We start from the raw sequence: 16,473 nt of genomic DNA, 5'->3' as shown, positions 1-16,473 counted from the left end.
ATGGTATATTCACACAATGGAATACTACGCATCGATAAAGAACAGTGACGAATCTGTCAAACATTTCATAACATGGAAGAACCTGGAAGGCATTATGCTGAGTGAAATTAGTCAGAGGCAAAAGGACAAATATTGTATAAGACCACTATTATAAGATCTTGAGAAATAGTATAAACTGAGAAGAACACATGCTTTTGTGGTTACGAGGCGGGGGAGGGAGGGTGGGAGAGGGCTATTTACAGATTAGTTAGTAGATAAGAACTACTTTAGGTGAAGGCAAGGACAATACCAAATACACGGAAGGTCAGCTCAACTGGACTGGACCAAAAGCAAAGAAGTTTCTGGGATAAACTGAACGCTTCAAAGGTCAGTGGAGCAAGGGCGGGGGTTTGGGGACTATGGCTTAAGGGGACTTCTAAGTCAATTGGCAAAACAATTCTATCATGAAAACATTCTGCATCCCACTTCGAAATGTGGCGTCTGGGGTCTTAAATGCTAACAAGCAGCCATCTAAGATGCATCAACTGGTCTCAACCCACCTGGATCAAAGGAGAATGAAGAACACCAAGGTCACATGATAACTATGAGCCCAAGAAACAGAAAGGGCCACATGAACCAGAGACTTACATCATCCTGAGACCAGAAGAACTAGATGGTGCCCGGCCACAACCGATGACTGCCCTGACAGGGAGCACAACAGAGAATCCCTGAGGGAGTAGGCGAACAGTGGGATGCAGACCCCAAATTCTCATAAAAAGACCAGACTTAATGGTCTGACTGAGACTAGAGGAATCCCGGCGGTCATGGTCCCCAAACCTTCTGTTGGCCCGGGACAGGAACCATTCCCGAAGACAACTCATCAGACATGGAAGGTACTGGACAATGGGTTGGAGAGAGATGCTGACGAAGAGTGAGCTACTTGTATGAGGTGGACACTTGAGACTGTATTGACATCTCCTGTCTGGAGGGGAGATAGGAGGGTAGAGAGGGTTAAAAAAAAAACTGGCAAAATCATCACGAAAGGAGAGACTGGAAGCAAGGAGTGGGCTGACTCATTAGGTCGAGAGTAAGTGGGAGTATGGAGTAAGGTGTATATAAGCTTATATGTGACAGACTGACTTGATTTGTAAACTTGCACTTAAAGCACAATAAAAATTATTTGAAAAAAAATTTGAGGGAAAATTATTCTCAATCTAGAATTATATGATCAATTTTTCAATCAATTATGAAGTGTAAAACATTTTTAAAAACACCAGTTCTCTGAAAATTTACATCACTCATGCTCTTTCTCAGGCAGCTCTTGGAAGATGTGTTCCACCCAAGCAGGAGCATAAACCAGTAAAAGGCAAGACAAGGGATATTGGAAATAGGGAAAGGCAAAGGTAATTCCCAGAATGAAGGTGAAGGGAAGTCTTAGGACATGCTGTACAGCAGGCTAGAGGGCAAACTAGCCAGGTTGTAGTAGGCTAAATTGGTGATGTTGTTGTTAGCTGCCGTCAAGTTAAGTACACAGAAAACTAACCAAATAAATAATCTAGCAGTTTTTAACTCTAGAGAAAGTAAGAAGCAATCACAGTACGCTATCTGGCTTAGCTGTGAATAACATTTAAGTAACCAGTTCTACTCTGTTGCATGGATTCGCTGTGAGTTGGAATTGACTCAATAGCACCTAACAACATCAATCTTAATAATGTAATAACTAAATATTAATTTAACCAACATTTTAGTGTAAACATATTGACAGGATAGGGAATGGAACTGTATTGGAAGTGGGGGTAGTATTTAAAAGAATTAAATCATCATCTTCCATAGCAGGAATTCAGTAGATAAAATATCTAAGATTGAAAAATCAAGAAAGAACAGTTGTTATTTAGAAATGTGGACGTAAAGTTGTATAGAAATAGCTGATGAAGTTCAAAGTGGTTCTGTTATAAGCCCTAACCCCAGTGCCATCGAGTCGATTCTGACTCATAGCGACTCTATAGGACAGAGTAGAACTGCCCTATAGAGTTTCCAAGGAGCGCCTGACAGTTTCGAACCGCCAGCCCTTTGGTTAGCAGCTGTAGCACTTAACCACTACACCACCAGGGTTTCCCATAAGCCCTAGGTACTCTTTAAATTTGGTTATGAATGCTGTTATTGAGTTTTTTTTTTTAAATAATTAAGGTCAAATTCACATAACATGAAATTATGAATTTTTAACTATTGATTGCATTACTTTGATAAAAAGAAAAATCAGACGTAAGAAGGCGGTAAGGAACATCTGGTTAACATAACTGTTATCTTGTATCTTAACATACCGCATGAGACAGAGCCCCTGAGAGCAAAGTATTTTGATTTATTGACTTCAGCATTCCCGGAGCCCAGCCCAGTGCCTGGCACATAATAAAAGGCACCCACTAAATGTTTGTTGTTGTTGTTAGCTGCCATTGAGTCAATTCCAACTAATGATTCCATGTACAACAGATCCAAACGTGTCCAATCCTGCCTGCACTATCTTCATGATCGTTGGTGCGCTTGAGTTCACTGTTGCAGCCGCTGTATATTTTTAGTGCCTTCCAACCTAGAGGGCTCATCACCCAGCAGTATATCAGACAATATTCTGTCGTGATCTGTAGTGTTTTCACTGGCTAATTTCTGGATGTAGATCACCAGGCCTTTCTTCCTAGCCTTAGTCTAGAGGCTCCGCTGAAACCTGTACACTATGGGTGATGCTAGTTGTATTTGAAATATCCGTGGCATAGCTTTAGCATCATAGCAACATGCAAGCCACCACAGTACGATAAACTGACCAGTGAGTGGTGGAAATCTTTATAGAACGAATAAATAAGAAAATAAAAGACATTTGACCACCTAAGCAGGAGATGTAAACCACTGCACAAGTTCAAGGAGCTGGGATATGCCAGAAGTTGCTTTTCCCTCCTGTCTTAGCCATCTAGTGCTGCCATAACAGAAATACCACAAGTTGATGTCTTTAACAAAGAGAAGTTTATTCTCTCACAGTTCAAGAGGCTAGAAGTCCAAATTCAGGGTGCCACTCTAGGGGAAGGCTTTCTCTGTCGGTCCTGGGTCCTTGCCATCCATCTCCCCCTGGTATAGGAGCTTCCCAGTGCGGGAACCCCCAGATCCAAAGGATACGCTCTGCTTTCTTGGTGGTATGAGGTCCCCCATCTCTCTGCTCCTTTCTCTCTTTTACACCTCAAAAGAGATTGACCCAAGATACAACCTAATCTTATACATTGAGTCATGCCTCATTAATATAACTGCCTCTAATCCTGCCTCATTAACATCACAGAGGTAGGATTTATAACACACAGGAAAATCACAGCAGATGACAAAATGGAGGACAGTCACACAATACTGGGAATCATGGCCTAGCCACGTTGACACACATTTTGGGGGGACACTATTCAATCTGTAACACCTCCACAGAGAGATGATATCCAGGGAGTAGGATGAAATCTCAAGCTCTTTTACTTCCAGCCAGACGACACCAGCGCATAAAAATGCCTAGACACAGCTTCAGGGGAGCTGTGAACACAAACATTGCCCAGGGTACACTTGAAATGGGCTTTTGTGGTCCACTGACCACTTAGTTAAAGGACATGTTCAAGTCCAGCATCAGAATACTAACCCTCTTGTTCCTCCGTATTTTCTTGGGGTCAGTGTCTCTATTTTTTGGCTTTAGTTTTTCCCTGTTCTTTATGCTCATTAAAGTTGCCCAGAAGCTACTGACATCAAGCCCTGTGCCACGAGGGAGAAATCTCAACATGCCATACATAAGGTTGCTGACATCCATCCTAAGAGTCAACAACAGACAGACAGCTTTGGGCCATGGAGAAAAAGGAGTGGCCATCATTAGAGAATTTGAATGAGACCCCTATATTTACTTGGGGGGTTTTAGCACTTAGAGCAGCTGCTTTTACATGGACACTGGTAGGTTCTTCAAACACGCCCACAGAAAACACATGAAATAATTGAGTGTAGTTCTTACATAGTGATGTTTTCTTGCTAGCAACCATACAAGGAAAGTACAGTTTTAAAAATGATCACTTTTCCTGATAATTTATCACTGTCTCTAAAATTAATTCAAAATTTAAAATCATTATTCAGATGTGTATTAAAAATGGCCTTTTCACATTCATTGTATTAAATATTATAAATATTGCAATGGATTTTCGAGCACTTGAAAGTCCTGTCAATCAATGCTATACATGGATTTTTGTGAAGTGTTATAAACTAAAATATGTTAGTGATTTGCATATATTTACAACAATTTGTCTTCCTGTAGTCCTAGCCCATAGAACTGAATTCACATATTTTTTCCACAGAAGATTCATTTTTAAGAACCTGATTTAAGAAAAAAATGAAAATATAATGGGTCCTAGGGTGGTTAAAGGAGTCCCTGGGTGGTACAAATGGTTAACATACTAGGCTGCTAACTGAAAGGGTGGCAGTTCAAGTCCACCCAAAGGTGTGTCAGAAGAAAGGCCTGGTGATCTAGTTCCAAAAAATCAGCCATTGGAAACCCTGTGGAGCACAGCTCTCCTCTGACACACACGAGGTCAGCAGGGTGTCTCGGTCACCATGAGACATAGTTGACTCAGTAGCAACTACCGTATTTTTAGGCAAATCTGTTTGCCAACCATGCCCTCCCCCTGCCTGGTATTTTCATAAGCTCGCTATGCTATTTTCTTTTACAGCAACATGTAAAAAAAACTGACCAAGTGTTGCTTATAAAAATACCTGTGAGGGGAGGGCATGGATGGCAAACAAATATAGAAGACACGTGTTATTTGCGTAAAAATATGGTAGCTTTTTTTTTTTTTTTTTAAGGATGGTTAAGTAACTTTCAATCTCCCAATCAAGATTCTGGTTTGAGCAATGAAGAAGAGAAAGATATTTCACGACAATTTAAAGAAATACATATAGCAAGGAAAAGTACAACCAGGTGACAAATCCTTGAGCTCTGCAGAAGGAATAGAAAAGGAAGAAGAGAATGGAGTCACTGGGAAAAACAGGCATCCGCAAATGATGTCCACCTTCTCGCTCACTGAGGGTCCTAGAGCCACCGGAGAGTGGCTGCATTGAGGTAGAGGCACAGGATATGGGCCTGTAAGAAGCCGAGTAGCCAAGTGGCTGCTGGAACACGTTTGGTCCTTCCTACAGCTTGGGATTTCATTTCCTTTCTCTCTTCACCTCTACAGGTCCACAGCTGCCAAGGACTCCTTCCCCCAACACTCCTCAGCCCTGCCCCCATTTCTGCTATTCCCCAGTCCAAAGGAGTTCAATGTAAGACCATACAGAAAGATGAAAAGAGAAGGCAAATCATGTCTTTCCTCCGTCTTTCCATATTTTTGCTCCCATTAATCAGTGAAAGGAGCTCTGATGGCGCAGTCGTTAAGATTTCAGGCTGCTAACCCAAAAATCAGCAGTTCGAATCCACCAGCCACTCCTTGGAAGCCCTGTGGGGCAGTTCTACTCTGTCCTATAGAGTTGCTTTGAGTCAGAATCAACTCGATAGCAAAGGGTTTGGCTTTTTGTTTTGTTTGTTTAATCAGCAAAATCTTCAAAATAGTTCCATCTTATTTCCCCTTTATAATTCCCATCTTTCCTAACCTTGGACCCTCTGCCTCTCTCCTGTTCATTTGTTCCTTCATTCATGCATTCATTCATTTCTTCTTATCCATTTAGCACACCTATTATGTGGCAGCATTTGCTAGACATTGGGGGAGACAATAGTGAACACAAAACTGATATGATCCCTGGCTTCATGGAGTTTTCAGCATTAAGGGGAAGAGAGACATTAAACACATAATCACCCAAAAACAAATGTAAAATTGCACCTGTGGCAAGTACTACAAAGGAGAAGTATGTTGCTCTGAGAATTCTGTAACAGGAGGACTTTCCCTAGTTAAAGAGGTCAGTGAAGGCTTTCCAGAGGAAGAAACTGCTGAGCTGAGTTCTGAGAGACGAAAAGAACTTAACCAGGCAAAGAGAATAGCATGTGCAAAGGCCCTGGGGCAGGAGAGAACATGACAAATATGAAGGATTGGAATGGGAGGGAGTGAAGGTGGAGCATGGTGCAAACTGATGCCAGGCCTCATAGGTCACAGTAAAGAATTTTGTCCAAAAACAATGGGAGCCACTGATGGTGTTTAAGCCAGAGGTGAAGTAATTAGAGATCAGCATTTTTAAAAGATCAGTGTGGCTACAGTGTAGAGAACAGACTGAAAGACACCAGCCTAGTTTGGAAGTGAGAGAGAGTGACAACTTGAATACTACAAGGGTGAAAATGAAAAGAATAGATAGACTGGAGAGATGTTCAGGAAGTCAAGTGGACAGGGCATAATGGTGACTCAGATACAGGGAGTGAGGGAGAGAGAAATATTAGGAATGATTCCCAGGCACAATGGGAAATAGAGAGCTCAGGAGTAGGGTTTGAGGAAGCGAGAGAAGATCATGCGTGTCGGTCATGTATAGTCTGAGGTGCCTTTGAAATGTTCCAGAGGAAATACCAAGTAGACAATTGGATGTATGAGGCCAAAACTCAGAGGAGAGGTAAATATGGAAGTCTTCAGCATATAGGTAAGTGATCACTGTAACTTCCATCCTGGATAAGATTGCATAGAGAGAGGAGCATAGAGCAAGAAGAGAATATATGATGAAGTGCTCAAGGTGTCCTAACACAAAGTCTGGCTGTTCCTTGGGCATACAGATGACTCTCCCTTCCTTGGTGTAATAGAAGCTTTACTAGTATCATCAACATGGCCTCTCCTTTTCTGCAGAGGGTCTAAATAGAAATGGAGAAGGTGGTGGGTTACAGGAGGAAAAATTTTTCTAGCTGTGACACAATTTAACATTCTGCTGTGGTCCAAGGAAGGGGCAACAAAGGAGTAGATTATAGTAGATTGCAGATTATAGAAAAGGAAGCAAATAAATTGAGTCCTGAGCGTCTGGCACAGAGGATGGCTGCTCCTGTGACTCAAAGGGGGCTCAAGCACTCTAGAAACATGGCGATGCACTATGGGAAGGTTTTTATAGTACTGACACTGACAGCTAGTCTTTAGACTTTTTCTCATTAATAGGTTTTTATGGGCTGACACAAGCAACAGTCTTCCAGGTATAACATTGTTTTTATGAGGTGTGTCCTAAGTTCTCAAAAGCAACTTTTAGAAAACAGCCTGTTCATAAATTGCGATGTTTGTGGTCAGAGGTTTGTTCCTTGTGGGGTCAGAGACTCACGAAGGATCCATGGAACGTGGAAGAGTGTAGAATCACAAAGTCATGAAGGAAGTGGTCACAAGGATCAGATGCTTCAAAGAAGATGAGGCTGAGAAAGTCCACGTTAGGCAATGTGGGGTCAGTAATACGGTAAGCACTGTCTTCAGTAGCGCCAGGCTGCAGGACTGCGCAATGGTTAAGGAAGTGAGGTTGTGGCCTAGACCGTTTTAACTCCAAATGTGGTCCTTAGACCAGTAGCGTTCGCATCAGAAATGCAGAATCTCAGCTTCTTTCCTGGATCTAACAAATCAGAATCTGCGTTTAAACAGGTCCCTAGGTGATTCCTAGGCACATTCAAGTTTGAGGAACACTGGTATGGACTACTGTTTCAAGGAGTTTGGCAATGGTAGGTAAGAGAGAGGATGAAAGCTAGAGGACAGTAAGAGATTGGAAATGTAACAGACAGAAGATCCTAAGGGGAAAAGGCCTGATGGAGAGAGGAAGGTCAAGAGAACTGATTAACCTGGGAAAAGAGATGGGACTCTTCCTTTGTTCAAAAAGATGGGAAAGAAGAATGGAAGAGGAAGTGTGAGACCTGAGGCTGATAACTGAGAAATCTTTGAAGAAGATGACCCACTTCTCAATAAAATTTATGTTGAGGTCAACCAATGGGAAGGAGAAAGAGAGGTTTTAGGCCATCAAATACTCCATGGTTTAGAAATTCCTTTCTTTAACTCATAGGGCTCTACTTTAAATGACATTTACCTTTGGTTAATATTTCTTTGTATTTTTTTTTCCTGTAAGTTCTTTAAACAAGTACATATCAACAAATATATTAAAATGCTGAATAATCTAATAACCATTTACAAGAAAACTTCTGCATTTTTGCAGGTAACTCAATAAGCGTACTAATTTGAGCCATGAACTTCACTGAGGCAACCTTAATAACTTGCTGACACTATTAAGTCAAATAAATAGAGATGCAAAAAATGTATTAAAACTTGAAAGAACAAAAAACAATTTTTAAGTCACTACCTATAGTTTCGATGCCTGCAAAGTTTGGGAAATCAATAAAGTGATCTGAAAAGTTCATCTCATAGTCAGATTTATTAGTGATTTGCTTCATTGGTTTTTTGATGACCATTTATCATGAGGTATATAGCATTTTCAGAATGAACGGTGGAATCAAACACTTGATGGGCTTGCCTCTAAGACACAAATGAACAAAGCACTATGGCCTGTCATGTTTCCCGAGTTTCTAATTTATTCAACCTCTGCTCAGTATTGACCGTGACAAGCAGAGTGTCCCAGAGATAAATTTATTCACTCCACAGTTTAGTCAGGAACAAGCCAAAAATTATAGATTTTCCCAGGCAGATGATGACAGGCAGTCAGGGGGATGACAAATGGCTGTCTTTAGATGTAGTTAGGACAGTTGGGCCAGACGTTTCCAATAAAGATTGGAGCGTGCGGGTCAAATACAGGTCCATCAGCGGCCATCATTAATTGTGGAGAAGGCACTGCCAGTGCAGCAGACGCCTGCGAAGGCACTTGGGCACCAGCCCTGCGTGGGAAAGCGCATCGGCTCCTCAGTATTCTGCAGCACTCCTCCAAGTGATAGCGTGACATGATCATTTATCAAACAGAGACTCTCCAGAAAAGTGTCTGGTCCCTTTAGTGTAACTTATTGAAGGGCAGGGAAGTGAAAGCATTTTATTAAAGACAGGAAAGCAATGAACAACCAGAGCGTATCCAAAGGGTAATCGTATTTCAGCACAGGATTACTTTAGTCTTAAATAAACATACACTGGAGGGAGTATGCTGAGGGTCATTTATCAAGTGAGGAACAATTAACAGAACTCTACAGGACTCTTTATCTATGTAACTTTAGAGTTCTCTTATTGTTATTATTGACAAGCATTGCATCCAGTACGGTTCAAGAATGTAATACACGATCCCTTCCTTAAATGTTTTTAGAGTAAGAAAAAATACAGTGGAATTCTCACATAAATAAGCATGCCTGTGTTAACCACCGTTGCACAAATGCTAAGAAGAAGGCATGATCCAAGGCCCAGGGATGAGGGCTGAAGTTTGTAATTTTGAAGAGAGTTTTCTTGTAAGAAGTCAACTACTTGTTTTTCAGTGGGTCAGAAGCTTATTCTTCCTATTTACAAAAATATTTGTTCTTTATTAACCAAAATTAAGAGAAGGGGAGTTAGCTAAGTGGTGGCAGGGTAGGCAAAGAGGCAGAGAATACATTTGTTACTTATCTGTTTTGTTCCAGGCATTTTCTACACAAAGGCATCCAACCCTAATTATCCTCACTTTGTAAATGAGGACAGGGAGACTCAGAAAGCTTAAGTGACTGGCCCAGGGGCCCACAGTAAGCAGCGGGCAGTACCAGGAACTTTGGGTTGCCTGTAGTTTTTAAAATAATTCCTTACATTTTCACTTAAATTGTTTCCTCAGATCTCCCAGAGCCCCGAACATACTTGTGATTCAATAAGCATTTTGCTGAACAATGGGGTAGGCAAAAATGAAAATACTTTGACCACTTTACGGAGCAAGAGTTTGGTCTCAGGAAGGCAAAGGGACCTATCAGGTGCCCTGCAGGGGGTCCTAGACACCCAGCTGTCCTTGAAACTATCCCCCCAGAGGTAGAGTTCCATCAGGTGGATGCACATGCACGGCTGGGGTTCCGATTTTGTGACCTCGGTGTTCATGACAGCGTTGCGGAGATTTTTAATGTGCAGAAGGGAGCCGCTGTCAAAGCTTCATAGTAAAAGATGGTTTTCTAATGCAATCCTATCAGAAAATTTTTCAAAAAATGAAATATCTAAGTAATAAACGTGTCTAGAGCAAAGAATAAGATGGGGGCACAGATAGGTTAAATAGATATATAAGGCTGAAAGGATATCAAGCTTTGAAGGTGAGGAAACAATCTGGGGAATAAAAATACCAGATTAGGTACAGTCAATTGGCTTTCAGCTTTGCAACTAAGAACACGTATGAATTTATCTATAATACGTATTTCCTAATTTCCCCCTTTTATCCCATGATAATCTTTTCTTTCTAAATTTTATTTTGATGTTCTTGTTGTTCTTGAGAATATACACAGCAAAACATACACCAGTTTGACAGTTTCCGTGATAATTTTGATCTAAAATTTGACTTGTGGAAAACGAATGGAAGAATGATAGATGTTTGCCTGGTGCCATCCTCTGGAATCTTCATTAAGTTTACAATCCTCGCCTCCATTTTCTAGAGCAGCAGAAATATACAAGATCACATGGAGAACAGTGCTCTGAAAACCATAGAGCTCGCCTCAAGACTTAGTTTATCAGCCCCAAAACATGTGCTTTAAAAGAATGCTTTTGCCTTAGTGAAGGGAGTTTTCACTCTTTATTGTTTGTTTTGCCTACACCGTACCCGAGTACCGTATATCGAGTAGACTCCGACTCATAGCAACCCTATAGGACAAAGTAGAACTGCCACACAGGGTTTCCAAGGAGCAGCGGGTAGATTTGAACTGCCAACCTTTGGTTAACGGCCATGCCACTGTGCCAGAGAATCAGCTGAAGGCTACAGAGGAGAAAAACATTTTTTCTTGTGGCTTTTTTTAGTACTTCCTTACAGATTAAATCTACTTGGTTTTATTTTTTTTTTAACTTTTTTTTTTACAAATATAAAAAAAGACGTGAAGTATATTTCACTTCCCATTTAACAGTAGTTAAAACACGAATTAGGGAAGGAAGGTGGAAAGAGGAAGGAGAGAAAGCAAGGAAAAGAACAACAGAAAGACAAGGAATAGGGAAGAGAAATGGTGACATCAGATGGGAAAGAGAAGCCCAAACAGGGAAAAGGGGAGGTAAGAGGGCAGACAGAGAGCTGGTTCTTCAGTGCCATTTATCTGTTTTCCTCACGTTCTCTGGGATTTTAGATTCTGGAATGACTAACTATTCCATGAAATCATGCACCTTTATGATAGAACAAAAAGAAATTGTACTCACAGTATGATGATGCTCAAAAAAGAAGAGTAAAAGGATATGTAACAACATATTAATAGTAACCTTTGAGTGATAAGCATTAGTGATTTTTCTTCTCCTTTCTTCTATTTTCCCTTTGATATATTTCTTATAGATTTTAAAAATGAATATGCATTCTGTGTAAAATAAAAAGCAACAGTATATACTATTTGCAAGGCCAGTGGGCCACTTACTCCTCCTTAATATCCTTCATCTGTGAATTTCCAGAAGCTCCACTGAGAACAGGGCATCCTCTACAGAGTGGGGCGTGGGGGGTAGAGGGCGGTTGGGGGGCAGAAGTGTCTCCTGAGTTACAGGTTGGGTCCATTTAAGGAAGTGTGACAGAAGACAATTTTGTTGCTGCCAGCTCAGGACCTCACTTTTTACCTCATCTTTAGTCCCCCCCCCCAAAAAAAAAAAATTTTTTTTTTATTATCAGTACAGAAACCCTGGTGGCACAGTGGTCAAGTACTTATCTGCTAATTAAAAGGAAGGTGGTAAAAGCCCACGGGAAAAAGATGGGGCAGTCTGCTTCCATAAAGATTACAGCCTTGGAAACCCTATGGGGCAGTTCTACTCTGTCCTATAGGGTCGCTATGAGTCAGAATCAACCCAACGGCAATGGGTTTGGGTTTTCTTTTTAATTTATTACTATTATCTATATTAGGACCCCTGGTGTTGTGATGGTTAAGCGCTGGGCTGCTAATCAAAAGGCTGGCGGTTCGAACCCACCATCCACTCTGAAGAAGAAAGACTTGGCAATCTGTTTCCGTAAAGAGTAGAGCCTAGGAAACCCTATGGGGTGGCTCTAAGCTATCATATAAGATCGCTATGAGTTGGAATCAATTGGACGGCATACAACAATTATCAGTATAGTCCCTGAGTGGTGCAAATGGTTAACTCACCTGCTAACCAAAAGGTTGGAGGTTCAAGTCCACCCAGAGGCACCTCGGAAGAAAGGCCTGGTGACTTCTGAAAAACCAGCCATTGAAAACTGTATGGAACGCAGTTCTACTCTGACACACGAGATCAGGTGAGTCAGAGTCGACTCCATGGCAACTGGAAAATCTGCAGTTTAAACCATTTTATGTAAAAAAAAATTATTGCGTACCTTCTAAGTACCTGATGCTGAGGTACAACTCAATGAAAAGCAGTAATACCACTTAAATACAGTTAACTGGCATGCTAGAAATACTGATAATTATGAAGTACTTATATCTTGTTTTTTCTTCTGTAATTATAGGATTTGGAATTTTTACTGAGCAAGTTGATGAAGCTGTGGAAAATGGATCTAAATGGAAATCCTGTTTGTCTCAAGCCAAAATACAGGGACAGACTGATCTTGGTGTCCAAATCACTGGGTACACATTTACATTATATTACTATCATTCTCTTAGAGAAAGCAGCCTGATTGACTTTTTGATTAATTTATCAGCTAGCCTCCAGAAATTATTAATATGATATCTGCCTCTATAAAAATGGTCAACTTTAAATTTGATATTTTGAATAAAAGTTAAAATTGAGAAATAAAGCATAAAAAAGGCCACTTTTCAGAAATAGTTAAAGCACCAAATAGTCTTTCAAAAGAAAATGTGGCTGTTACCACTAAAAATCACTAGTTATAAATGTGTAGAACTTGCTGACATTTTTCCAAACTTTCATTGGTACAAATCCTTTGAAGATTCCAAGAGACTCCTTAGCTCTTGGTCATGTAGCTAAAATTGATCGAGTTTTTCATGATGTTATGGATTGAATTATGTCCCCCCCCCCCCCAAAATGTGTTGTAAATCCTAATTTCTATGCCTATAGTTATTAATGCCATTTGGGAATGGGTTGTCTTTGTTATGTTATTGAGGCAGGATTAGTGTAGGGTGTATCCTGAGTTCAATCTCTTTTGAGATATAAAAGAGATTAAATGAAATTTAGCAAGCAGAGATAAGGGGAAGAGAGATGCCAAGCCCCATAAAGATCATCCAGGAACAGAAACTCAGAAGAGAAAAGGACCTTCCTCCAGAGCCAACACAGAGAAAAATTCTTCCCCAGGAGCCAGCGCCCTGAATTTGGACATCTAGCCTCCTAAACTGTGAGGAAATAAATGTTTGTTAAAGCGATCCACCTGTAGTGTTTCTATTACAGCAGCACTAGATAACTACGACAGAGTTTTGTACTGGAAGGGTGGGGTGCTGACCTAACAGATACCTATGGAAGCAGTTTTGGAATTGGGCAATAGGTAGAGGCTGGAAGAGTTTTCCGGTACCTTTTAAGGTACCTAATAGTAAAAGCCTAGATTTGCTCGAAGGGAATGTTGGTAGAATTATGGACATCAAAGGCAATTCTGGTGAGGGCTCAGAAGGAAGTGAGGAAAGCGATAAAGTATTGTCTTAGAGAATACATATGATGCCAGCAACAAAATGTTGCTGGAAATGTGGAAATTAAATGTGCTTCTGGTGAGACTTTAAAAGAAAATGATGAACCTGTGGTTGGACAATGGAAGAAGGGTGTCATGGATTGAATTGTGTCCCCCAAAAATATGTATCAACTTGGCTAGGCCATGATTCCCAGTATTGTGTGATTGTCCACCATTTTGTCATCTGATGTGATTTTCCTATGTGTTGTAAATCCTCCCTCTATGATGTTAATGAGGCAGATTAGTGGCAGTTATATTAATGAGGCAGGACTCAATCTACAAGATTAGATTGTGTCTTAAGTCAGTCTCTTTTGAGATATAAAAGAGAGAAGCCAGCAGGGAGACAGGGGGACCTCATACCACCAAGAAACAAGAGCCAGGAAAATAGTGCGTCCCTTGGACCCAGGGTCTTTGCACTGAGAAACTCCTCCAGCAGGGAAGACTGATGACGCGGACCTTTCCCCAGAGCCAACAGAGAGAGAAAACCTTCCCCTGGAGCTGGCACCCTGAATTTAGACTTCTAGCCTCCTAGACTGTGAGAAAACAAATTTCTCTCTGTTAAAGCCATCCACTTGTGGTATTTCTAATATAGCAGCATCGGATGAATAAGACAAAGGGTGATGCTTTTTATGTAGTGGCAAAGAACTTGTCTGAGTTCTGTTCAAATATTTGGTGGAAGGTAGAACTTGTAAGTGATGAACTTAGATATTTACCTGAGGAGATTTATAAGCAAGATCTTAAAGGAGCCGTGTGGTTTCTCCTTGCTGCTTATAGTAAAATATGAGAGGAAAGAGATGGACTTAAAGATGAACTGTGCAAAATGAAAACACAACTTAATGATTTAGAAAAATTTCCACCAAGGATGTGGCTACATAATCTTTTGTTAAAGAGATTAAGCCTGTGACTGATGGATCTAACGAGGCAGAAAACCTATAAGCTTAGACTGAAGGGGACAGGGATAAAACAAAAGGGGAGGACACTGTCTGCCTTTCGGAATTCTACCAGCGGGAAGAAGACCAACGGAGCTGCATCTGTGGCCCTTCAAGAAAAGAAACCACATTTCCTGGAGCAGCTCAGAGATCGGCAGAACTGTTGGAAGGAGCATGAGAAGCAGGCCTTCTAGTTTCATAGGGTGGGGCCATGGTCTTCTGGATCTCAAAGCGTGGACCCCTAGCCTCCTAGGTTTCAAAGAGTCAGATCTTCCTTCACCAGCTGAGTACTGGAATGAGGGTCTGCCATTAAGGTGTGCCAGGGAGATGGGGCCACCACCCAAAGCTGATGGGGTGGGCTGCCATGCCCAAGGGGCAGAAAAATGGGGCCTGCAAGGGCCAAGGGGGTGAGACTGCCACTCAGATGGACTAGGAGAATGGGGCCGCCCAAAGCCAAGGGAGCAGAGTTGCCATCCCAGTAGGCCTACAAGGTGGATCTGAAGCCCAGGGCTAAGGGAAGGGCTTCCCTCCCAGAATCCATAGGGTGTGGCCAATACCCAGAATCTGGAAATGGGGCTATTGCCCAGATGGTCTCAGAGAACAGAGGATTATTTTCAATGCTTGAGAGCTAATGTAAGTTGTTCTGCTGGGTTTTAGACCGGCTTGGCGCCTGTTATCCCTTCTTTCCCTCCAATTCCTCCCCTTTATAATGAAAATGCCCACCTTGTGCCTGTTCTATCATTATACTTTGGAAACAGATAACTTGCAGTCTAGATTTCACAGGTTCACAGATGAAGAGGAATTTTGCCCCAGGTTGGAATACACCTACAGTCTCACTTATATTTGATTTAGATGATTCAGAAGATGATATTTTGGACTAGAGGTTGATGTAAGACTTTTGGGATGATGTGATGGGGTGACTGTGTTTTGCATGTGGTAAGGACATAAATTTTGGAGGGCCAAAGGGTAGAATGTTACGGAATGAATTATGTTCCCCCAAAATATGTGTTGTAAATCCTAACCTCTATGCCTGTAGTTATAATCCCATTTGGTAGTGCACTGTCTTTGTTATGTTAATGAGGTAGGATTAGTGTAGGGTGTATCTTGAATCAATCTCTTTTGAGATATAAAAACAGATTAAACACAAGCTACCAGGATTTTTTTTTTTTTTTGCACCAGGAAAGATGGGGGAAGAGAGATGACAAGCCACATGAAGATCACCCAGGATCAGAGACTCAAAAGAGGCAATGACCTTCCTCCAGAGCCAACACAGAGAAAAATTCTTGCGCTAGAGCCAGTGCCCTGAATTTGGACATCTAGCCCCCTAAACTATGAGAAAATAAATTTGTTTGTTAAAGCCATCCACTTGTGGTATTTCTAACAGCACTAGATAACTAAGACACATTGCTTGACACCTAAGAACATCCAGAATTCCCTCTCATATGAAAGGGAAGCAGAATGAGGAGTCCCTTAATGAAACCCTTAAAAATAATAACATTCCTGAACATGCAGTATGCTCAGGAAAATGGGCAAAAGCACTTCAATAGGTACCAGGTTATCCAGCATCAGAGAGACCAGTGAGATGGTTTCTTATATACCAATTCTATGGCATGCTGTATTCGGGTATAAAAACTAATGTATTGAAAAATCACTTAAATCATAATGCCAGTGCAGAAATTCTCTAGGGGAGGGGGAGGGCATATCAGAATAATCCAAGGCATTTTTTCAAAATATATATTGGAAGGCCAGTCCCTGCTCACCCCTGGACAACAGTAGAGAACAGTGAGTACATAGGGAGCGCGGTCATGTATTTTTTTTTTATAGACAATGTGGAAAATATAAAAAAGAAAATAAATAAAACCTATAATGTCATCATAAATCTGCTGTT

General features: G+C 41.1%; 1 protein-coding gene across 1 annotated transcript in view; it reads left to right on the top strand.

Moving 5' to 3' along the window:
* Nucleotides 1–16,473, top strand: part of PPP1R42 (protein phosphatase 1 regulatory subunit 42) — a 64,992-nt gene that overhangs the window by 27,323 nt on the left and 21,196 nt on the right. The window contains exon 5 of the mRNA XM_023545748.2: nucleotides 12,493–12,610. Coding sequence (XP_023401516.2) covers nucleotides 12,493–12,610 — 118 coding nt within the window. The remainder of the gene's footprint in view (nucleotides 1–12,492; nucleotides 12,611–16,473) is intronic.

The sequence above is a fragment of the Loxodonta africana genome, chromosome 14 (genome assembly GCF_030014295.1).
Source record: "Loxodonta africana isolate mLoxAfr1 chromosome 14, mLoxAfr1.hap2, whole genome shotgun sequence".
Taxonomy (NCBI): domain Eukaryota; kingdom Metazoa; phylum Chordata; class Mammalia; order Proboscidea; family Elephantidae; genus Loxodonta; species Loxodonta africana.
The sequence above is the reverse complement of the archived record's forward strand: the minus strand, read 5'-3'. Positions and strand labels throughout refer to the sequence as shown.